This window comes from Lepidochelys kempii, chromosome 3, assembly GCF_965140265.1.
Source record: "Lepidochelys kempii isolate rLepKem1 chromosome 3, rLepKem1.hap2, whole genome shotgun sequence".
NCBI classification, from domain to species: domain Eukaryota; kingdom Metazoa; phylum Chordata; order Testudines; family Cheloniidae; genus Lepidochelys; species Lepidochelys kempii.
This window is the reverse complement of record NC_133258.1, coordinates 199,180,741-199,206,184: the sequence shown is the minus strand read 5'-3', so window position 1 is coordinate 199,206,184 and position 25,444 is coordinate 199,180,741. Positions and strand designations below refer to the sequence as shown.

The window sequence follows — 25,444 nt, the reverse complement described above, 5'->3', positions numbered from 1 at the left end:
AGATTAGTGTTTTCTGCGTCCTATTGTAATGTTAATCATAAATACAAAATCACTCCTGCCTCAGCAGTCTTAGACAATATTTGACCAGCCTGAATTAATTTGCTTTGTGTTCAGCTGAGCTGAACTGACATGCAAGTGACATCTCTTAAGCTTATGGCACCTGCCAGTAATCCTGAGTAAATGACCTTTTCAGGGATATGGAATTAATTTAGTTTTTAAAGTGAATTGCTTCCTATGGGGCGGGGGTGGGGGGACATTACCATATGTGCATAGGTTTTAGAAAATGCAGAATTTGTTTATTTAAAAAAAGACTATAACATAAATGTGTTGAGAATCCCAATGGTTTCATGGATTCCTGAAGGAAACCAGTCCCTCCAATTATGATGTTCAGTGAGATTCTTTTATTCTACCGTATCTTTGATGTTGAATTACCCTGGTACCTCTCACTGCTTCCTGACAGCTCTCTCTCTGATTTGTATCAGCTCACGAAAATTAAAAAATACAGACTTGCAGCTACGAAATTATGAGATTCCTGCACTTCTCTTTCATCATCAGCGCCCTCTGGATGGAAGGCAATATTCTCTTTAGTGGCAATCTGCTCCCGTCATTTTTCATCCGGGTGGTAGGCAGTGTTCAGGTTTAGTTTGAAAGCATAATACAACAGGAGTAAAATGCCACTCACTCCAGGTAGCTTAACTGCGTTACCCAGGTAATGTCTACGATTTTAATCTGACAAATACTTTTTAAGAGATATCCTGTAAGGTTCTGAGGCTTCATCTGCTATAGATGGTGTAAATATACCTTGGCTTTATCTGAAATGAATGTTTTCTGCCATAACCTTCCATAAGTAAGAAAATCTGTATTTTTAACTCCTTTCGTGTGGTGATTTTCAAGCTCACTCAGGTGAGATGTAAATTCTTTAATCTTCCCTGGAACTAAGTGAAAAAATAACCCTAGTGAATTCTTAGATGGAATTAGATCCTAAAGTAAAATGACTTGTAGAATGGGGAAACATTCTTGTTCCTTTGAGGTACTGTTCTTTGAAGTGCCAATTGTTCTTTAAGGCCCAGCTTGACAAAGCCCTGGCTGGGATGATTTAGTTGGGGTTGGTCCAGCTTTGAGCAGGGGGTTGGACTAGATGACCTCCTGAGGTCTCTTCCAACCCAAATCTTCTATGATTCTAACATGTAACACTAGCATATTGAAGAATGCAACCACATTCTATGCACAGCGGAGAAGAGGAGCAAACATATTGTACTGGAACATTGGCATTTCAAAGGGATCACACAGCGTTCACCGTTAGAAATTCAACATCTACCCAGAGATATCACATAATGATATTTTAGAAGCCACATCAATTTCCTCTGCTAAGTAAAGGGGTATGGATCCTTAAACCAAACTATCTGATAACAATAGGGGCCTTTCCATTGACTTCAGCAGGCTCTGGGTCAGGCCCTCACTGCAGAATCTCATAGACAACTATGTGATAACTCTGGGTAAACACTGACATTTTAATGGTGACCACTGTATATGGTACATCTGGCAGCAGTGGAAAGGTATTTTGCCTAGTGTATCAAATATTTGAGGCAGCATGTAGGCAATTAATGAACCGCATTGCACATATACATTGAAGCTGAGAGTAGTTAGTTACTTTAAAACAGTGTGACCGTTTTTTGAAATATATCCTCATGCTTCTAACTAAACAAAAAACAACGGCCAGAACTTACTTGGACTGAAGCTGAAGCTAATGGAGTTATGCTGATTGATATCAGCTGAGGCTCTGGTTCTCACATACCACATCAACCCTGCCTCCTCCTCTTTTTAGTTCCCTTATTAACAGCCCTGTGTTGCCTGCTCTGCCTCCTAACCTGGCTCCAGGAAGGTTGCTGTGATTTTTCACTTGAGGAAAATATACACCTGCTGCCCACCAGACCAGTCAGCCTCAGCCAGCTCAGGCTGTTCTGGCACCACAGTGGCCTCTAGTGGGTGACAGGAAGAACCACGTCACATTTTCCCTTGGACAAGAATTCTGCGCATGCTGCAATTGTCACCGAAAGGGAGGGGGCATATCCTGAGACAAGCGGCATGCGGGTCATCTTGGTCGGGGATGGGGCAGATCAGGAGGCTCCCTCCCTCCCTAGGACTCCCAAGCAGTGTGGCCAGCGGCAGCAGGGCAGCAAAATAGCCCAAAATACTGCAGCTCACAACTGCTAAAAAATAACCAGCAATTGACAGCTAAAAATTGCCCAACTGGGCTAGAAAATCTCATACTTGGCAACTTTTCCATGCCCCTAGAAGGCTGGCACCCCTAGGCGCGCCTACTGTGCCTAACTGGAAATCCCGCCCTGCCTAGCACAAATGGGATCTTGGTTAGGGCCTCTAGGTGCTATCACAAACTAAATCATATGAATCTTAGATCACTAGCACAAGATAGAGCCAAGTGAATGTTTTGATTTGGGGGTGAGGTGGTTGAAATATTTGTAGGATCTGAGCGAAAACTTATACAACGTTTTCAAGGAAGAAAAGAAAAACGAGGATCATGACCTCTTGTGAAAGCTAAATTGTGAGTAACACTGTGGGTTGTTGCAGGTTAAAAAATCATCTATGAGAATATGCATTTTGTGAATAATATGTGTAGACTACATTGTAATGAAACAATATTTATATTCGCCTGCAGATTACTTGATTGCCTTTGGTGCTTTCGGCTCATAATAGCCATGTGTCCTGCATTCCACTTCCGTGGACAGAACTAACCTGGTAGAGTATATGCCATATTTAGAGTTAAAAACATACTGCTCTAAACTGGATCTAATGTCAGTGTCTGAAGCTGGCTCAAATTTCCCCACAGGAGCAGGTGAATGCTGCAAAGGAATGACATCCCCAGCCCCATGGGACCACAGTACAAGTGCTTTGTGTCACTCTCCAGAGATTTTGAGGCTAAATGGGGATAATGAGAGGCTGCTTGAGGACCCCCTCCAGCAAAAACAAATTTCCAGTTCTTCAGTATGAACTGTCTATTAATTCTAAGGAAATTAAATTAATGGTGCTTTTAACAGAGCTGTTAGTCCCTGCCCCTGTGCCCAAGACAATAGGGATTCTGAAATACAGATACTAAATTCCACCTTCATAATGGATGACTTTTTTATTTAGCTAGCCTGGTTAATTCAGATGCAAATGAGATGTTGAAAGCATCCATTATTTATTGCCGCATGTAGGGCCAAATCTCTGCTCCCCTTCTTAATTTCTGAAGTGCATCAGAGAGACACTGAACCATCTTCAAACACTGTACTTCAGACACGGATGAACCTCAGCATGCTTTCAAAGCATGCAAAGGTTTCCTTTTTAAAGCTGATTTAGCCTGTTAATTTTTAGTTGGTTGGTGGCTTTTTTTAAGGCTTCCAGCTGTGGAACGATCACACTGCAAAGTGGTTCATTTACCCGTCAGTTGTACAGAGCCATTGTGATGAGTAACGCAGCCCAATAAGATGTCAGGACCTTTAAGCATTTGTTGTTGTTGTTGTTTTCAGAACAGATTGAAAAGCAACTGTGTGATCCAGTTGTGTATGTGTACTTTGTATATCTTAGGCCTCTTCAGCTGAGCAACAACTAAATTAATTAGTGTCCTTTCCCCACTATGTTTCTTGAAGCAGGAATATTTTTAACTACGTGTTTTAATAAATATATACCTGGGATAACCTTGCTCTTTGAGCCTGGCAGAGTACCTTGTTCCTTCTTCTGAGGGGCTTAGTGACCCACCTTAGCACCAATAGGTTGTGGGATGTTGTGCTCTGTGCCTCCAGCCAGTGGCAGAGTGCATAACCTAATACACAGCCCCTGTGATCTCTAGGACCCTACCATTTATAATTACAGCAAATCAAGTGTGACATTGCACTCCATATGCTTTATAAAAATATGGCTATGAGTGTAAATATGATGTAACTGGAATATGCTTTATGCAAAAGGTCTCTTGTAAGGTATCATTACAAAGCTTATAATGCTTATAATCTACTGAGTGCATTCATCCTTTTTGTATAAATGTGTCATTCTTGTATCTGAAATTAAGAATATGAAATATAACTCTGAGGTTCTATTGTAGTTATGCAAAGTGTGGGCCGTTAATAGTGGTTTAAAATCTTGATGGCTCCCATCAGCTAGGACAATTGATTGTAAATGGTTCTGTTGACTTGTGAGCCTTCCTGTATACGTGTGTGTCAGTGAGTGGGTAATGAAGTCTCACAGGACACGCGAACATGTCACATGATACTTGAATCCATCTTAAACCTGGTGCTTTTCCATTTAGAAGAAGGGGTGGGAACCCAGAGAAAGACAAAGGATTCCCGCCTTGTGCTAAAGCTATTAAAGGGAGTGGAACAAAACAAAGGTGGCTGCCAGTCATGAGAAATCCCCAAGTTACCACCTGAACTGGAACTAACAAGGGCTGTACCAGGGGAAAGGATTGGGCCCAGACTAGGAAGGAGTCTAGTCTGTGAAAGAAGCTTATTGGAACATCTCTGAGGGTGAGATTTACCTATATTCAGTTTCTTAATATATTAGGCTTAGACTTGCGTGTTTTATTTTATTTTGCTTGGTAACTTACTTTGTTTTGTCTGTTATTAATTGGAACAACTTAAATCCTACTTTTTATACTTAATAAACTCACTTTTTTGTATTAATTAACCCAGAGTAAGTGATTAATATCTGTGGGAGCAAACAGCTATGCATATTTCTCTATCAGTGTTATAGAGGGTGGACAATTTATGAGTTTACCCTGTGTAAGCTTTATACAGAGTAAAATGGATTTATTTGGGGTTTAGATCCCATTGGGAACTGGAGGTCTGGGTCCTGGAGACAGATGACCTGCTGAGCAGTTTTTGGTTAAAGTCTGCAGCTTTGGGAGCATGTACCAGACCTGGGTCTGTGTTTTCAGCTGGCTAGCATGTCTGGCTCAGCAAGGCAGGGTTCTGGAGTCCCAAGCTGGCAGGGAAAATGGGCTCAGAGGCAAATTCAGCATGTCAGGTGACAGTCCCAAGGGGATCTCTGTGACCGAACCCGTCACATCAAGAACCAACAGATTATCAGGATACACAAATCTTGTATTCCAACAAAAGATAACAGTAAAACAAAGAAGGAGAAAGGGCAGAAACCAAGAACAAAAAGTAAAGGTGGGGGAATTGGGGATAACAACTGACTAACCAATCACACAGCAGTAATTAAACATTCCCTTCCTTACATACTCAAAGCCCACAAATTAAGCAAAAATAATAAGAGTCTCCCCACAGGCCGTGGGTGGCTGGTAGAGTTGGACTCGATGAAAAATGGAGATGCTTCATGCTGGTAGCTGATAGTTCTCCTTGCTCGTGCCTTGAATCTCTGGCAGTCTCCAGTCCTGCCCATCCCCCTTGGGGCAGGTGATGCCTACCTAGCACCAATGCCAGCCAAAATCCAAAACACTTGGTTAGGCAAAATTGTTTTGGTTTTACTGACAACTTTTTCCCAACCAGCCAAAACTTTTGTTTCCAACTGGGAAAATTAAAATAAAATAAAATAAAAATTCAACTTAGAGATTTTCTGTTTTACTACAAAACAGTTACTAAAAATGAACATTTTTCCCCAGTGGAAATTTCTTATTTAAGAAAAGCCAGTTTTTGTCTCCCTTCAAAAATGGTTTGCCCATGTTTGTGTCTTTCATACCCAAGTCTTGACTGCCTCAGTATCTTCTGTCCTGTCACTTTAACGCTGCCCTGGAATCCCTTGCAATCATCACTATCTACTGTATTCTGTTCATGGAAGACTCGTTAACTGAACTTAAGAATAAAAAAAATGTGCATGACATTAAAGCTATTCTGATAGAAATAATCAGGCACGCTTTATATTAAGGGTACATTGATAAATGGTTGATATTTTAGCAAAGGTTTAATCAGTTGTTATCACTCCAACATATCAATAGCCATCTTATAACCATCTATAATACTTTGTAGTGATGTACTTATAGCCATCTATATTGCATATTTCTCATGTCTGTCATATGCGCGTAACAGCTATTCTTTGTTTACTAATCCTTTATAAGCTACTAATAAAGGTACCCCTAACGTAAAATATGACCATATATATTTCAAAGTAGCAACATGCACATCACTTTGTCTGTGCAGCATCATAAAAGCAATATGGTTCACATGAAACATTCAAGGGGGGGGGGGAGCCCTACTGTTTATCTCAGAATTCATTTACACCAGTTATTCAATACCTCTGAAAACACTGCCTACTGCACAGAGCCCTGCGTGGACTGAAACATTTGGATTCTCATCCAGGACAATTAACTTGTATCCAACCTGCGATCCACCTTTTATACGTATCCACATGTGCACCAGTGAGTGCCCTGTAGAGCAGCCGTTTGCAACCGGGAGTCCGTGGCCCCCTGTGGGTCCATGAGCCAGTTTCAGGGGGCCCAGGGGGCTCCTCAGGGCAGAAGCCCAGAGCCTGGCACCCCCTGCGGGACTGAAGCCAAGAGTCCCAAGCGCCGATGCTCCCCAACCCACGAAGGGGGCACTGGGCTTGGGGCTCCAGAATTCTGCTCTGCGGAGCCCCTGAAACCAGCTCACAGAACTCTAGGGGGCTGTGGACCTCCTGGTTGAGAACTGCTGCTCTAGAACCCTGCGCAGATACAAAAATCTGGATCCACATCCGATCTGTGATTCACAAAGATGGTAAACAAAACAACCACATCTGCATCCATGGATGCAGATATCCATGCATATAAAATGGATATCTGTGGATCTGCAGGGCTCTACAAATAGTTACACAAAATCTGCTGCCACTGACTAGCACTCACATAAGACACTGAAGGCTTAATTTTCACAATGTATTAGCAAGACAGGTTGTGATGGGTAATATCATGCAATTTTACATAATTTATTTGGAAATATCTCTTCTTTTTTTTTTAAACACACCCTGCAGAATAGAAGTTTCCATTTGTTCACCAGGTAATTGGCATTGAATGGTTAAAGTGCAAACATTATTGCTTAGAAACGGTCCATTCCACACTTCATCATGGAAAGTCACAGGAATTCCACAAAAATAATTGGCAGCTCCTTGAGAAATCAGATTACAGCTTTCCAGAGAATAGAAAACTTGTAAAGTAAAAATGTTACATTAATTGGCAAGGAAAGTCTAGCTTCATTTACAGGCCCGACTCCGAGTTTCCATTTCCCAGTTTGTAAGGGAAGGATGCCACAGTATTTTTGTCTCCTATCCCCCATCCACACTTACAAACCCCCTCATCTTGCATAAAGAATGTCAGGCAATCCTGTTTCATACCAAAAAGACTTTTAAAAAGGAGCAAGGTGCACACAAAGTCTTATTCACATGGAAGTACGATACGTACTCTAGTATCCTCTAAAGTATGAAATCCCAGTGGATGCAGTAACAGCAGCATTTCCTCACCAGAGACACATTATGGCAGCACCCTCCATCTCCTTGTATGACTCACAATATCTTGGACAAACCTGATGGAATTAAGATAAAGCTTATTGAATTTGGTTAAATCTTTCTGAATGAGGGTTAATACCTTGGGGATCCCTTGTATTAAAAATGCAAATGTGTAAGTGTTATTGGGGAATTGTATGTAACTCCACTAGGAGGAGGGGAATGCTAATGTAATTCCTCCAGTTATCAGCCCCTTTGAAGCCACCCCTTGGAGAACTATGCTTCTACTAATTCAAAATGGACTCTCCAGGGCCCAAACAGACAAAGAAAGGATTTTTGGATAAATAGCCTGGTTTTAAACAGGCTCATGGCCTTCTTCCTGATCCAGCAAATGGTCTGCAGAGTGCTCAGATCCTTACCTTAAGAATAAAACAGGCTTGCATAAAAAGAGATGTGTGGTATCTATAACAGTGGGCAGCCACACTGCTAACCATCTCTGAAAAGAAATTGAGCAGATGTGCTTGGGCCACCTCGCTGCTGGGAATAACACAGTGAAGGCAGGGATCCATGCAGCCTGGAAATACCCTGGTGAGAAGGGAGTCAGGCCGAGGTCTCCACCCAAGGCAGACAATGGCTGGGAAGCTAGAACCCTGAAAGAGTGTGTCCAGGCTGGACCACTGATGGGAAATGCAGGTGAAGTTGCCCTGAACTGTGACCTAATGAGCTCAAATCTCACTGGCTGCAGGGATGGAGATACATGAAGACCAGGCCCGGGGGGGCAAAGGGGGCAATTTCCCAAGGGCCCAGGTGATTTAAAAGGGCCCGGAGCCCCCGGCTGCAGCCGCTGCCACAGTAGCAGCGTTGGCAGCTGGGAGCCCCAGGCATGGGCGGCGGATGAACCCCCAGCTTGGGGAGGCTAGCCCCCAGCCTGGACCACCCCTTCTGCCCGAGGTCCTGCCTCTCCTGCTGGAGTTTCCCCCTCTCCCCGTGTGGCAGCCAGTCTTTCCCCCACACACACACCAGGCCATCCGAGTGCCACCAGCCCCAGAACTCTGGGAGGGTGAGCAGATGACGCAGCCCCACCCCTCCAGCCCTGGGAGGATGAGCGGGAGGCATGGGCCTCCCAGCCCTGGAATGCCGGCACCCCCATTAGCCTCCCAGCCCCAGCCCCATGCAGCACAGCTCGGGAAGCAGGAAGGGGGCTGGGTGTGGAGCGTGGGCGGAGCCGTGCAAGGCTGTTTGGGGAAGCATAGCCTCGCCCTGCCTTCAATACCTGCTGTCCACGGCCCTGGGCCCTTTTAAATCACCTGGGTGGCCCGCAGGGCTCCTAGGCACATGTAGGGTGGTACCGGCAGCGGCAAAGGGCGGGCATGTGAAAGCCCTGACCGTAACTACCCATACCTCCTTTTACTGGGACCATGCCTTTCTTTCAGTGTACCGACCTATGCACATCACCTGCACTTCATGAGGGGGATAAACCTCACAGTGCCTGATAGGAGCATTGTGTTTTTCATGCATTTTGCATCGCTTTGCTCCTCATCCCATGTAATCCGCAGTCTTTTTTTGCTTGGCTGTTTGCCATATTCCAGCCCTGACGATTGGACCCACAGAATTTAGCAATTTGTCTATGTACAGCTGCAATTTCAATTCAGCTAGACAATATGATAAGAAAGCCTATAGAGGCTCGGCAACCCTGCTTCTGTGAAAATGGGGAGATGTCAAGGGATAGAAAGAGAAAGAAGACTAGGAAAACCATTGTCTTCTTTCAGTTACACTGTAAGCACAAAGTGACCTATGGATCCTGGTCTCATGGAGGTCAATGGGAAAATCCTCCTGGCCTGCGATGGGACTAGCATTGGACTCTTGCCTGTTACACTGATTAGTGTTAATTCCTAGCTAATGAACTGGCTGGTAATTGTGTTCATGCAATACAGCATGTAGCAAAAGCATCCCAAGTATATTTCCACTCCTCTAGCCCCACTCTGCATGCGCTTGTTTATAAGATATTAAAGCAATACATTACATTTCCTAGAAGGGAGTTTGTATTAATATTTTAGTCCAGCTCCAAATGTTCATATTCAGTCTTCTGCTCCAACAGCAGTCTTGCAGCAGCACTTTAGGCCTTTAAGAATTTAATATCTATATAAATTCTTTTAATATAGCATGTTATTTGTTGAACTATAGCATCTGTTGCTCCTGGTTTTAGCTCAGTTGGTGAAGAAGAATGCAGATAGAGGCCTAAAAATGGAACATCAGAAGGGTTTGGTCATCAGAGGGTAAGTCTACACTGTAGTTAAAAACCCACAGCTGGCCCATGCCAGCTGACTCCGGTTTGCAGGGCTCAGGCTAAGGGGCTATTTAAGTGCAGTGTAGACATTCTGGCTTCAGCTGCAGCCCGAGCTCTGGGACCCTCCTATTTCACAGGGTCCTAGAGCACAGGCTCCAGGCCAAGCCCAAACATCTACTCTGCAGTTAAACACCCCCTTAGCCTGAGCCAGCTGGCACAGGCCAGCCACAGGGTTTTGATTGCAGTCCAACATACCCTGAGATACCAGGAGACTGACCTTAACATGGGAGGAAACTAGCGATACACCCTAGTGGACAGGAAGGAATCTGGGACTGGTGGATTATCCTCTTGACAAATACTAGACCTCATGAGGTCTGCAGCACAATCTACAAAATTCAAACGTTACAGAGCACTTTAACAATTTGTGACTATAACCTGTCATTTTTTTTTATTCCCATAATTTACTTGTAAACTCATTGAATTCCTCTCACTATTGTTTCTCTTTGCCACATTTTAACCTGCCCAAATAGTTCACTGCCATGTCAGTGTCAGTCTGTGAGAGTGGCAGAAGAGGACACTATTGTGTTAAAAATGCACCCTTGCCACCTTCAAGCCCCAGGGATAAGTACATCATTGGTGTGATGCTAAATGCCTTCACTAGCACAGAACTTAAAAATGCACCCGGTCTGAAACGCTGGTCTTCCAGGAGTATAGCTGTTGTTTAATATTTGTGCCATGCTAGCAACAGAGCTCAGTTGTCTGCCCTATCAGCATTAAAGCCTATTGTCGTAATATATGGATCACAGTCCTTAAACAGGAAGTGTTTAATAAACAAACCAGCCAAAACTAAAACCATACAAACAGACTTCTACAGAGCTTGGGTTCCAGCTTTATCCTGTTTGTTTACCAGGTAATCACACTGTCTGGAACTCTCTCTGCAGCACACACACACACATCTAGTGGCTAAATAATATAACACATATCATGACACCTATTTTTACTAGGCACTGTGCCAACACACAGGCTGTGCCCCAAAGAGCTTGCAATGTAAGATGGACACTAATAATGGGCATGGAATGGCGTTCAAAATGTTTGTGATCCAGCATTCAGACAAGTTTATTTTATGTATTTAAATCCATTCTATTGAGTCCTACAAATCGTTGAAGCAATTTAACTGTACATTTAAATAGCACATTGATGGAAAATCTCCGCGAGAGGCACCACCACCAAAGCTTGTGGAAACCAAGTTCCCTGCAGCTCAGTCCCTCCCTCTTCCGTTTAGCACAGTTGCTATTTCTTTCCTTCACATAGCATTGCACAGCTGGGGAAGAGGAAGGAAGATTGCCAGCAACTTTCTGAAACCAGGAAACAAGGCTCTACTGTTTAACTTCCTATCTGGATTGTCACCGTTTTTACCTCTGCCAGTAGGCAACAGTCGCCTGATAAAACAGCAGGAAACACGGCCCTGAACGTTTTTCAATTCAGCGGGAGGAAGTGGATTCTTGTTGACATGCCCCTGCCTCCCCACACTCCTTTTTTACTCTAAGTGCTACTATAAAAGCCAACACCAAGTTTGTAGAGCTGGCAAAGCTCCAGGAAATAAGAGGTGAAGCAGAAGAATCCTTCTGGGGGGAAAGATGGGGGAGAAAAAGGTCAGTTCAAAAAATAGAGAGAAGTGCTGTAGCTATATTTAAAAACCATTTTATTATAGATATGATTGACGATGACATTATGTGAAATGTCCTTGTTTACAGATGTAGAGAACAGAATGACTTGTATAGAAAGGAAACAGATGCATTCTGCCTGCAGCTCCGTATGTCTGCTCTGCAAGCCACTGCTACTGCTATAATTCTCCAGGAGGGCACCAATAAAAATTGTATAACATTTTATTATACCCGTGACACTAGTTATTATATTGAGCAGCCAGACAGCTTATCCAGGAGCTGGACCTTTCCTGTCTTTTAGTACGGAGTAAATTGCTAGACTGTCACCAGAAACCAAAACACTAAAATGGGAATAGTTTTAGAATTCATTTTGGGTCACTTCTTATATTTGTGATCTACAGTGCAAATACACAGAGCAGGAAAGCTAACCATAGAACAGAGGAAGGCCAGAGCAAACATTCCAAATTAAGTAGCAAGGGATCTTTAAACGAATTTCGGGGAAAGTATTGGTTTGGTCATCAAAGGAAACTTTGGGCCAGGTTCTCTCCTTTACGCCATCACTTTTCACTGCAAAGAGAATAGAAATTAGCTTTTATATCCCCTGTAATGGATGAATTGGGTCCAGATTCACTATAGCCAACTCCCAATATGAGTCCCATTAGGAGTCCCAACATAAGGGGACTGACATGCGTGGGGAGCAGCAGGGAGGGGTGTGACCGGAGAATGGTGTGCTCCAGCAATCACCCGCTGGCTAATGGTCTCAAGGGGACCATTGACTGCCGTTATAGTTTAGAGCAGCACCCAAGCTACACCAAGGCAAGGCTTGCACAAAGCTGGCTGTAGAATGCTCCCTGACGTCACCCTTCACCCCGCTCTGCTAAACCAAGTGGAACTCTGGTACAGGAAGGAATCTGGGACTTTATTCCCAAGGGGCAACATCTGCCACTCTTGCTCATCCTGAGCAACATCTTACTCCACAAGTAGCCCCATTGAAATCCATGGAATGGAATAAGATGCTGAATGGGAGAGAAGAATTTGCTCCCGGGTACAGAGGCGATACACCAGCTCACTCCATTATCCCCAAAAGGCAGTGTTTTATAGAGTCTGGCATGACAGATATAATGATGATAACGCACAGGAGCTGAAAAGTGAATGATTTTTGTAGCGTTACCAATCCAAATATTCCGATTCATTCAGGAACATGTGTTTAATGTGAAATAAGTCAACAGTTGCACTGACTTATTGGGACTACTCAACTACTTTGGTAACATGTGATCTTAAATGCCTTCCAGAATCAGGGTCTAAGGGTAGGATCCACAAAGGTACCTAGGCACCTAAACCCCAGACTTAGGTGCAAAGGTCAATAACAGGAAATTCAGATGAATATTGGGGAAAAGTTCCCGAGCATTAGAGTCCATCTGACTACAGAATGAACTCCCTAGAGAGGTTCTGGAAATGCTACTACAACCTGATCAGGAAAAAAAACACCAAAGCATGTAGCAACATTCTTCACAGGCAATGGGTGAGGCTTATTTCATTCATGCCTATAGAGCACTGTGAGATGTTGAGACGGAAGACTATCATTATTTGAAGGAACAATTCTGAATTACTAGGGAGACTGCTTAGATACTTTCACCAGTAGATCTCAAAGCACTTTACAAAAGAGGTCATTATTATTGTCCCCATATTACAAGGGGGAAACTGAAGCACAGAGAGTGGAAGGGTCTTGCCCAATGTCTCCCAGCAAGCCACAAGAATAGCACCCAGGGCTTCCATGTCCCAGTCCACTGCTCGCTCCACTAGGCCACACTGCTTTTTAATTAATTAATTAATTAAGGCTTTTTAATCTCTAATAATGGTGCAATCTCAAAATTAAATCTGCCCCTTATACTAGTGAGTTACTGACAAATGTCCCTTTCTATCCCATCTCCTTTCTCATTGTGCCAGGGTCTATCTAGCGCTAGTAAATATTTCACTGTCATTTAAAATAAAAGTTTGATCCTCACTTTGCCAGCAGGAATGCTCCCCTAAACCGGCTAGCTTCTATAAAGGAGTTTGGTGGGAGCTGATAGGACTTATCCTGCCCTGCTCATGAGTCTTCAGCTGAGGGAGAGCAGTGGGGGTCTGGTGCTTCTTGAAGACCATTGCACAACAGGAGTGGCCACACATCACCCCTGAAAATGACGAAGGGGACCACTAGGACCCAGGAGGAAGTGGCAGCAGGGGACGCAAAGGCAGTCCTGGGGCTTTCTTAAAGAACCCAAACCTCCACATAAACATGAATATATCAATGACTATGACATGTACAAATCACTGATTCCAGATAAGATCATTGGTTAAGAGGCTGCAAAGAAAACAGACTTGAAGAAACACTTTGTGGGGTGAATGCCATGCTCATGGAACATACTGCATTGACATCCCTGTGTGACAGGGCAAACCAGGCCCTACCTGCCCCCTGCTGGAGCCCCCACTGCCTTGGCACACGTTGCCCTATGCAGGTGTCCTTCTGGAAGAGAAGAGCAGCAAGTTCAGACCTCCAAGGGATGGGGGGCTGGGCACTCTGCCCACTGCCCAATGAAGTGAGCAGTGCCGATGCACCCTAAGAGCAGTGTTTTCCTTCCACTAGCCATCTTCCTCAGGCCACATTCCTCTGTTGTGATTCGAATGGGTTCTTTGTTTATTTTGGCTGTTAAGCTCCTTGAGAAAGGGACTGTCTTTCTTTTTGCCTGTAAAGTACCAAGAACATCTAGGGCGCTACATAAAAACTGTCAGCTGATGGCAACTGCATATTAAGTACTGACCTGGGCTGGACTGTACCAGTAATTTAGAGAAGAAAGACACTCTGGCTGCTCACCAATACCCTGAGCCATTCACCCACCCTGCTGGAGCACCTCTCTCTTCTGCTCTGTTTTTACACTGTCTTTTATGATTTTATTAAGATACTTTCATGGGTCACAGTCTCATTCCAAGTGTTGAAAAATCCCATTATGCAGTGGGAACTGGCTGAGGCGTGGCTGGCTGTTCTGGTTTGCCACCTTTCTGCTCTGAGATGGGTGTGGTGGGTAAGATCTCTTCCTTGGGCTCTACAATGCTGACATGATCTGGCAGGGGTTTCTTGGGTCCAATTTTCCCACTTGGGTCCCAAGGCAACATAATCTTTACTTTAATACCCAGCACACCCTGCCTGAGGAGGACAAGGCACACAGCTGTATTGATATTGTAGTTTACAGGGTCTCCACTGAGGATCATCAGGCCATTCACAAACTTCATCAACTTGGCTCGCTGGCCTCTGAGTTTACCGGACACCACCACCTCACAACCCTTAGCACCACTCTCCATGATGAAGCGGAGGACACTATAGCAGGCTCGACGCACCACTAAACGTCCCAGGAGTTTGTAAAGCAGGGACTCTGCTTGGGCAATAGCACATGAGGTGGCCATAATGCTCTGATGCTTGATCAAAGGCTCCCCGCCTTTCAATGTCTTAAAAGTGTCTTTGAAACTGGCATTTTTATTAGTCTGATGACTTATCCAGGGGAGCAGGGAAGATCCAACTCCGATTAAAACATCCTGTCTCATATCAGTAACAAAGCTATGATAAGAGCTAAGTCTAGTTAAATGGACTTTCCTTTATCATTCTTCCATTATGGAATGTAAACAAATGTCAGAATTTGAGGCAGATACCTGTGAGGAATTGAACGTTCCTCCAAAATGGAATGATTTCACCAGCTAAAGCAATACATATAGAGAGTTAGGCCTTCTCTACTAGAAAAGTTTCCCCAGTTTAATGATTGATTTTTGAATCAATCTTGTTAAACCAAGGCAATCTCATAATGTAGAACAGCTCAAACCAATTAAACTCTTCCTTAAAATGATTTAACTTGCATTGGTAATTTACCAAATTAAACTAAACTGGTTTAAGCAAAGGTTAAAAGGGTTTAAGAGTGTCTCCTGGAACTGGACAAAAACTGGAATTTTTGTACTGTAGAAATTCCATTTTTTTTTAACAAAAGCATCCTACATAGGGACAAAAAGTTGAAATAACAAAAATTGTTGCAACATGAAAAGTTCAAAAAAAATTTCATTCAGAAATGTTTTGCTGTAACATTTCTGATCAAAACAAAACATTTTGCCTTTCCTGAATCAAAATGTTTCCTGTCCGTTTGCTGAAGCAAGTCAAACCACATTTCATTTTGACTTGTTCAACATTCATCTGTGTTCCCTGAGCTGCCACAATGCCTCATGGTAACTGTAGTTTGGGTGCTTCATGCCCCCTATTCCTCCACTGTGGGTTGCTCTCCCTCACTGGACTACATCTCCCATGATGCAGCTTAAATGAAATATTTTGATTCAGTTCGACTAACCAAAATATTCTGATTCGAGTCAAACCAACCTGAAATAAAATATTTTGTTTAGACTTCCCCAGTGGAAAATTGAAAAAAAAATTGGCAAAACTGAAACTTTAGATTTTGAAGAAACTGCATCTTCTGTCAAAAAATATTTTAACAGAAACTTCCTGACCCTCTCTCATGTCTACCTTAGGGGTTCGCATCGGTCCAACTAGATCACTTTTAAATCAATTTAGTAACATTAGTTCAATTTTTCTAATATAGACCAACCCTTACAATGTTTTAAGTAGCAGAGCAACTACATTATATGAGCATTGTTAGACTTTATGTAATGGCACTGAGATCTCTAAATGGGCACGGTATAAGGTTTCCAGTAAGAAGGACTAGCCCTTCCAATCCAATGACCTTGCAAATTATCAATGTCCACATCACAGGACTGCATTTCTAGTTCTTCTAGAACTCCAGAGTCCCTGAATGATAAGACAGACACTACAAGGGGGAAAGGATCCTTCCATTAAGGAACAGCTAATAGAAAAATTTCAAGAGATGAAGATCTTCAGAATTCCATGACCTCTCTGAAAGTGAGAGCTGACATCTGCACATTGGATAAGAATAAGAAAATGACAGGCAATGAAAAGCTCTCCCTTTCATAGAGGTCATGGAGTTCATTTTTAAATCAATTTAGCTACATTAGTTCAATGTTTCTAATGTAGTCCAACCCTTAGAATGTTTTAAGTAGCAGAGCAACTACATTATGTGAGCATTGTTAGACTTTATGTAATGGCACTGAGATCTCTCAACAGGCACTGTATAAGGTTTCCAATAAGAAGAGTTACCAAAGACTAAATATTTTAAATAAAGAGATGCTCAAGATCCAAATCAGCATTTTTGAACAGCCCATGTATGGAGGAAATTGAGCTCTGAGGCTGCGATTTCACGCATTTTAAAGAAGGATTCATCTGCCAATAGGGGATGCTGATACAAGGTCAGAATTTGATTGCCCCAAGTTCCAGACCATTCATATGCAGGTGCTTGGAAGATGGCCAATCTAAACACGCCAAAGTCATAACTCCAGATAAATAGAATGGGCCAAATCCTCAGATGGTGTAAATCAGCATATCTCCAGTGACTTCACAAGTTTACACCAGCTGAGATCTGTTGCTTTAAAGTGTGTTAGAACTTAAGCTACAATCCATGTAATAATTCTGAAGCTTCTTTTCTCTCAGCTCCCTGATCTATTTGTAGTTTAAAGTGTTTTCATTGATTAGTAGAACACAAGCATGTTAAAACAGCTGTACTTTTGAATATTCGTTTTAGCTATGATGCTGAATTCACTCATATCAGTTTTCCAAGACTTTCAACTTGGCCCTTTGCAGAAATTCCATTAGCAGCAAGTAGATTAATGACTAAACCCATTTTGGAGATTGAAGTGCTATAGACTGTAAGAAAAATACAGAAAAATCGCATGGTAGCCTGAAGCCCAGACTGTACTGGTGAACATATGGGTGGCTATTAGAATAAAGAACATACATAAATTAAATTAAAGGTAATTTTCTTCCACTCAGTAAATGCACTAAATCCAATGTGTGTTCTACTCAATGCCAGTCATTGTAAAGCTTTAGGCATCCCTGTAATGTAATCACCAACAGAGTAATGAATGTGGCCATTATTCTATTGCAGGATGCAGTACAACTTTGTATTAGTAATGGGATAGTATTAACAGTGCTGATATTTCCCCCCGCCATAAGTGAATCTATCACAAAACTGTTCTACCCATGTGCTTTCTTTTGGTTACAGGATCACACTATTTGTATGGCCAGATGCAGGGGCGGCAGGTTTGTATAATTTTTGGTGGTGCCCAGAACCCGCCCCTGCCCAAACTCGGCTCCCCACCTGCCCAAGGCTCCGGGAGGGAGTTTGGGTGGGGGAGGAAGTCTGGGGTGCAGGCCCTAGGCTGGGGCAGGGGATTGGGGTGTAAGGTGCAGGCTCTGGGAGGGAGTTTGGGGATGGGAGGGGGTACAGGGGTGTGGGAGGGACTCAGGGCTAGAGTAGGGGTGTAGGGGTGAGGGATCTGTCTGGGGCTGGGAATGAGGGGTTTGGGGTGTGGGAGGGGCTCAGGGTGAGAGTAGGAGTGTGCGGGGGGGTGAGGGCTCTGCCTGGAGCTGGGGGGCTTGGGGTGTTAGAGAGGCTCAGGGCTGGGGCAGAGGGTTGGAGTGCAGGGGGATGAGGGCTGGGACTGGGACTGGAGATGAGGGGTTTGTGGTGTTGGAGGGGGCTCATGACTGGGGTGCAGGGGGATGAGGGTTTTGGGGTGTTGGAGGGGCTCAGGGCTAGGATAGAGGGTTTGAAGGTGTGGGGGGTGTGAAAGCTCAGGCTGGGGGTGTGGGCTCTAGGGTGAGGCAGGGCTGGGGATGAGTTTGTGGTGCAGGCAGTTCTTATGTTCTGTGTTTGCACAGCACCTAGCGTAATGCAGCTCTGATCCACGACTGGGACTCTTCGGTCGTGTTGCAATACAAACACCACAAATCTATACGTATACGGCAGTTTACATGGCTAATCCACAATCATTGGTTTATGCCTCAGGAACAGCAGGGGAGTTTTACGCCGACTCTGAAGGCCCAAATTCCAGAACTTCACCGCTTGCCCACAGAATGCTCCTAAATGGTTTGGTCTTGGCTACCTTAAAAATTACTCTCTCCTCCTGGCTTACTGTGCTAATTGAGGTGCTTCAGCTAACAGTCCTCTCCTGACATAAATGGTGTGAGAGGGCAAGCAGAAGGGTATTCGCAGGAAAAGCGTCTTGGCTCTGCAATGCACTTCCCTCCTGGATTTGCCACAGCCTGGACGTGGTAACGTTCAGGACATGCTACGGTCTACTACCTCCACCTGCTCTCCCAGACTTTTTCCTCCGGGTAACTGGGGGAGAAGCCAGGCTGGGACGTGTTGTGTGGGGTTGGGAAGATATTGTGGGGTAAATTTTCAAAGGGTTGAGGCCCATCCTCCCAATTTACATGTACAAAATGAATTACCCCCACAATCAGGGAGGTGGAAGCTTTAGCACACAGATCTGCACCCACAACTGAACTGTGAGGGCAATATTTGTAGGGGTAAAAGGCTTCCACGAAAAGAGACCTCCCATTTGAACAATCAGAGGCCTGGTTTTCTTGTACAGCCTTTGCATGCAGGCCTCAGTAGGCACCCTCTGCTAATATGTACTTATACATTTAGTAATGCACTTAGATCCTGGCACGGGTGTAATGAAATGAATAATAATAAATTAATAAATAAACGAAGTTGGTTGCAGGATCCTGCTGAAAATCATTAACGTATTACCTGTTTCACAGCACACACACACACGCAGGCCCTCCTGCAGGTTATATATGTCCAATATGTGCTATTAGCAAGTGTATGCAACATTCCCTGACCCAACGCTCTTACCACAGAATAACCCTCTGTACTGTAGCTCCTGACACAGAGACCTGTAGACCACCCCTTGGCAAGTTTTCAGTGCAGTCAAAACCAAGATGGACTCTTCTGTGAAATCCTGGCCCCATTAAAGCTCCCATTGACTTCAGTGGGGCCTGCATTTCAGTCGAGGTGTTTGGGAAATGCCTTTGTGCACTGTCTACTAGAATTCAGTCTCCATGCATCTTTCTCTGCACAAAAGTGGAGATCAGTGACCTTCCTGTATCATTCTTCTCCTCCTGGGATCAAGCAGAGGGCTCTCCATGAAGTCCTACATAGGCATGTGTTGGGAGGAGATGGGCTCAGATTGATAGGTGGAAAGGTTCGGGCTGGAGCAAGGCTGTGGGGACCGTGTTTCATTCCCATCCACATCATAAAAGGAATAAACAACATAATACAGCTCTCCCACTTGCTTATCAATGACTAGCAAAACTGACAGAGGCCACATCAAAGGATCCGGCACAGCAGGTATGTGACAGAAACCAGTCATGTACAGTTTTGCCAAACTACACAACCCATTTAATGGATTCACACTCTAACCAGGGTGAACATTAAATTACATTGCTTATTCTATAAAGCTACATTGCAGAAATGGGTGGGTTATCCATGGCTCTGTTTAGATTAACTAACAATGGAAAAAAGATTGAAAAAGACCTAAAAAGCAAAGAGGAAAAGGAAAGGGTTGTGCCTTTGAAATCCTGAAATATAGAAAGGCTTTCATCATAAGTCATATGGTTGGCGGGGGGGGAGAAATCTGGTGCATTGCTTTAAATCAGTGTGGATATTTGTACATTATTTTTTGTTACTGTTATGCAGTAGCTGTAAAACATATAACATCAGTTCCCAAACTATATGAAAGCTTATGCCCAAATAAATTTGTTAGTCTTTATGGTGCCACCGGGACTCCTCGTTGTTTTTGCTGATACAGAATAACATGGCTACCCCTCTGAAACATTCCTACAGTTCACTTAAAACATGTTAAGGGCAAGGAATGGTATTTCCAAAGCACCTATGAAATTTAAGAACACAAGTCCCATTGTGCTCTTAAATGCCTTTCAAAACCCACCCCCAGAGTTTAAAAAATAAGAACCATCATTCAGCACCTAATCAGAGGACCTGACTTTCAAAGTACTGAGCGTCCAGCAGCTCCCTTTGGAGTCAATAGATACAGTATAGACTGAGACACAATACAGTTTGAGACTGCTTCCTGGTGTGCCTGGCTCGATTTTAAGATATTTCCTCCCTACACACTATTGGCCAAATCTGTAAAAGTCACTCTGCCAAATCTGCTGAATTTCCATGGGATTTAGAGCAGCTTTATAATCATAACGAATGACTGTATTAGCACAGCATGAATATGTGTGTGGAGATTAACATATTTTTTCAAAATCAAGGATAAAAATTAGTACAGCAGTAGAGAACTTTTATATTAACCCTCTGGGAGTTCAAGAATTAATTGTCATGGAATCGGGTACATCTGCTAACAATCATGCACATCTTTAAACCAACACCCACAGCATTGTCAGTTCAACCCGAACAGCTTTCCATTAGGTGGTATACAAATGTTCTTTGAAATTCCTCTTCTCAGCTCTCCTGATAGACTTAGGTCCCATGTGCTTTTAGCCTAGGCTATACATCCCAACAAAATCCTTTTATAGATAAAGTAATCATGTGTCTCAGTTTTACTAGGACAGTCCCATCTTTTTCATATGATGTCCTAGGAGCTTCTTTTGGGACACCATAAATGCCTTGGCACTTCATTTAATTAATAAAAACTGGGACAGGGTGGTGTGTCTCTGTGGCAGGCTCAGAGCTGAGTGGGTTTTTGTTTTGGGGTGTTTTTTTGCTCATTCTGTTGGAGATGCAGTTCTGTTTCCTGGTCTGGGTGTCTCTGGTTTGTGGGTGAGTGACTATGATATGAATGAAATGCAAAAGATGGAACATCCTTCTTTTGTTTTATTACCTTTTTTTTGGTCAACTCTGCTGCCATGGTCTGTCCTTCCCAGAGAAATAGGAAAAGGATAAATAGGCAAATGCATGCACACCTGTATAAAATCTAATGTTGAGCATTGCCAAGCTACTAATTACTGGCAGAGCCAAAATTGCCATGCCATGCTGGTGGCACAGGTACAGGAAGTTAGCAAAGGAGGAGTCGAAACAGGAAAGAGAATTTTAAAAAAAGAGTTCAGGAGAAAGGGGGTTAACCAGGGAAGAACTGGTTTAAAACTGGTTAGTGAGGGTCATATTATAAGGGGTTAAAATCCTTGTGCTGTGATTTATAAGACTCTTTGTGGTGTGATTTGGTTGGTTGGTTCCTTTCCCCCGCTGAGGATGACTAAAATTCTATTTCCAGGCTCTTGTCTAGAGCACTTACTTTCTTTATAAGATGAGCATGATGCTTGCTCTCTCTGATGTGAATCTTAACAAGTTATTTGGTGTTTCATGATAAACTAATTCAGAACACTAGGGCAATGTCTACACTTCAACCACTAGTGACACAGCTGCAGTGTGGCAGCATTTCAGTGTAAAAAGAACAGGAGGACTTGTGGCACCTTAGAAACTAACCAATTTATTTGAGCACAAGCTTTCGTGAGCTACAGCTCACTTCATCGGATGCTTGGATGAAGTGAGCTGTAGCTCACGAAAGCTTATGCTCAAATAAATTGGTTAGTCTTTAAGGTGCCACAAGTACTCCTTTTCTTTTTATGTTAAAAAAGCTTACCCACTCCTACCAAGTTTACTATGAAAAGTTGGCTCAGTGTTGAGGACTGTGGAACATGTGGCAACACTAGAATAAAGCCTTTGTGAAAGCTAAATTACATTTTTCAGAGTAGCAGCGGAGTTAGTCTGTATGGATGTGTCATTACACAAAGTAAAACTATTTCCCCATGTTTATTCCCCCCACACACTGTTCCTCACACGTTCTTGTCAACTGCTGGAAATGGCCCACCTTGATTATCACTGCAAAAGGTTTTTTTTCTCTCCTGCTGGTAATAGCTCACCTTACCTGATCAGTCTCGTTACAGTGTGTATGGTAACACCCATTGTTTCATGTTCTCTGTGTATATAAATCTCCCCACTGTATTTTCCACTGCATGCATCTGATGAAGTGAGCTGTAGCTCACGAAAGCTTATGCTCAAATAAAATTGTTAGTCTCCAAGGTGCCACAAGTCCTCCTTTTCTTTTTGCGAATACAGACTAACACGGCTGTTATCTGAAACATTTCAGTGTAGACACTCATGTAGCTACAGGAGGTGTTTTCCCATTGCTGTAGTGATCCACCTCCCTGAGAGGCAGTAGCTAGGTCAAGGGAAGAATTCTTCTGTTGACTTACTGCTGTCTAGACGGGGGGTTAGGTTGGCTTTTTGAGCTTTTTTAAGGTGGATTTTTCACATCCCTGAGCGATGTAGTTGAATTGACCTAACTCTTTAGTGTAGACCTGGCATCAGCTGCTGCAAATATTCCTCCACTTTGAGAAAGGTGCACGGGGTGGTGTTGAGTGAGAAACTGGCAGGACTGATGCAAGCACATGTTTGTTTTTAATTTACTTTTGTCTCATGTTAATATGACTATGTAGTGTCCCTACCAAATGTTGCCAGTAAGAGTGTGAGTGACTTTTGTGGGGAGGGAATTAAAATGAATGTAACTCTTTCATGGAGGACACAGGAAAATATGTGGAGGGGAAGGTGAAGGTGGGAAGAATATGGAGAGACTGGGAACAGGAACATGAGTGAGAGAGAAAATGCAGGGGAAGGAGAACGAATTTGCCCTAATGCTGTGTTTGAAGGCGGGACCTGAGTCACGAGTCTGTCCCTATTCAGAAAAATGCTTAAGAACGTGCTTAACTGAGCAAGGTTTAGACACCGCATATGCTTAAGTGCTTCGCTGATCGTGGCGGACTACTGCATCATTGCCAAAGTGAACCCACTGTATCAGAGAAAATCCATCCCCACTGTAACTCCTTTGACCTCACTGGAGTTATAACAAGGTCAAATGCAGGCCATAAGGATTGTATAGGGTACGCAATAGACGGGATTTCTTGTCAAATCTCTATTGTACGTGCCAGCCTGAAAAAAAGGTCTATTTTTAATCCAGTGTGTAACCCCTAGGTCTAGTTACGAAATATTGCTGCTTGCCTAGAGCTGACCCTGCAAAACATTTTTTAAAATATTAGGCTACTGCCCCTTTGTCATCATGTATAAAGAAGGGCTGAATACTTTGGTTTCTATTTGTTTACCATAGAAATATCAATGTCTAGCATCGTGTTCTCTACTTTTGCTGCAGGGCCTCCAGGAGAGTTCAGAGGACGTATGCTGTGAGTTGTCTCACCTTAATGGAAGAGGAGAGTTTTTGTATCTTTGGCAAAGACTTCCTTTCTTTGAAATGTTCATTCCTCATAGAAGTGAAATGAGTGTTTTTAAAAAGTTTTCAGTACTTTGACTAAAAGTCTCTTCCTCTCTGAAAGATTCAGTTTTGATTCTCTTGGCTTTTGTGATGTGGTCATTTCACAGGCTCTCCAGTCAGTGCTGCCTTGCAGGCTAGAAAGGACTTGACTTTCTAAGATAACAGACAGAGGGGAAAAACACTAAGGCCTTGTCTAGACACAAAATCTGTACTGCTTTTACTATACGTGGATGCAGTTATACCATTACAGATTATTCCCATATGGGAAGAAAAATGAACTATGCTGGCATGAGCACAAATACACCAGTATAACAGCATCCACATATATAATGATGGAACTGCATACACAGTAGGGGTTGTCTTGATATAATTGCAGCGGTAAAAAAATTCACATCCCTGACCAACATAGTTATACCACTACGAAAAACCCATGTAGACCAATCCTAAAAAAACCACCACAAACCCTTCTTTAGAGATATCTAAGGAAGCAAAAGAGAGCACACGCCCAATTTGGTTTTTCCCTTTTGCTGGTGACCTTAACTGAACTATCTTGGCTTGTAAACAGGTGCCCAGTCCGACTTGTTCTGTACTAAATTCTTCCAGACATGCAACAATTCTCTCAGGCTTTGCAAATAAAGCACAGAGGCAGCCCAAGGCCACAGATTGCCACCGTTCAGTGTCATCCTAGCAGAAATGTACCTTTTTGCCCCTTGGCACGATTAAGGCAAGAGCAGGTTTTAGGATGTCTATCGTAGCAATGAATTATACAGCAATCAGAATAGAACCATTTAAGGTAGTTCTGAAAGAGGTTTTTCCCAATAACTTAATATACTTTTACTTCCCAAATTGATATAGCATGGATAAGATATGGCCCGTGCTGCGGATAGATAAGAAGCTTGCTGCATTTAAGACCTTCATAACTCATTCCTTTCACTAGTATGTTCTGAAATAGAAAGTACATTGAAGGCAGGAAATCATTTTGTTCCTATCACATGAGTTTCTGATGGCAATATTGCACTTTAATGCTTGGCTGTGAAATGAGTCCATGTCCTCAGTGAAGGCAACTGAAGTGGATGCATTAATTCAGCATCTTGTCTACCAGATGTTACAGCAAATTCCTCATTGGAATGTGCATGGCTGTGTCATAGATACTAGTAATTAGTTTGAAGAGCTTTAGAAACAAATATCCCAATTTCTATAGCAACAAATATCCCATCTCCTATCATTCTAGATTGGCTGTTTTTGCGGCTGCTCATTAAATTGTGGGGTTTCGTGTCAGTGCTATAAATTGGGACATTGCTTCTCTAGTGATGCAGTGCACAAACGCTACCAGTTTGTGTTGCTTGTACATAGTTTGCAAACCCTCCCGGAAAAAGGAAATTTGCCAGATAAATAATTCATCACAAGTTGTTCACGCTGCTCTACCTACATCTGTTGCATAGACTCAGACTTGGACTCTTTGATCTTCAAGGCTAGAGGTCTACTTGCTGCGTTTCTATATTGGCAACCAGGCAGTTCCAAAAACCAACTCCCCGAAGTAGGGGGCAGCTATTTGAGTGGGAATTCCCTCTGGCTGATGAAGCATTGCATTCGTTAGTCTGAGGCCTGATTCCCATCAGGCTAAAGCCTCTTTATGCCACTCCATCAGTGTAAAGGGGCCTTGAAGTGGGAGTAAATTACATATGTACCCCTTTAAATTGTGCAAAAAAGAGCCTGGGTATAAAGAAGAATCAGGCCTTTCACATTTGCTTTATCCAAATGCTCACCCAAACTGAAGGCCTTATTTCTAACTGAGGAAACTAAATTTCAGATCCAAGGTTTAGGCAGCCACGTTCAGAATTAAATTTAAACT

The 25,444-nt window shown here is 43.1% G+C and overlaps 2 protein-coding genes across 9 annotated transcripts in view; one reads left to right on the top strand and one right to left on the bottom strand.

The window, feature by feature from the left end:
- Positions 1 to 2,058: 2,058 nt before the first annotated feature.
- The window catches only part of SPTLC3 (serine palmitoyltransferase long chain base subunit 3), a 292,121-nt gene continuing 268,735 nt past the window's right edge, over positions 2,059 to 25,444 (top strand). For 5 of the 8 annotated variants that reach the window (XR_012158328.1, XM_073339598.1, XM_073339597.1 and 2 more), the window contains exons 1-2: positions 2,059 to 2,563; positions 2,678 to 2,757. The gene's annotated coding sequence lies outside the window, so the exon portion shown is untranslated. Of the gene's footprint in view, positions 2,564 to 2,677; positions 2,758 to 4,300; positions 4,518 to 25,444 lie in introns of all 8 variants that reach the window. The other 3 variants (XM_073339599.1, XM_073339595.1, XM_073339594.1) reach the window with 2 other exon arrangements.
- On the bottom strand, positions 14,333 to 14,752 carry LOC140908350 (small ribosomal subunit protein uS3-like). The gene has a single exon (XM_073335316.1). The coding sequence runs from the start codon at positions 14,710 to 14,712 to the stop codon at positions 14,359 to 14,361; it is 354 nt and encodes a 117-aa protein (XP_073191417.1). The 5' UTR covers positions 14,713 to 14,752; the 3' UTR covers positions 14,333 to 14,358.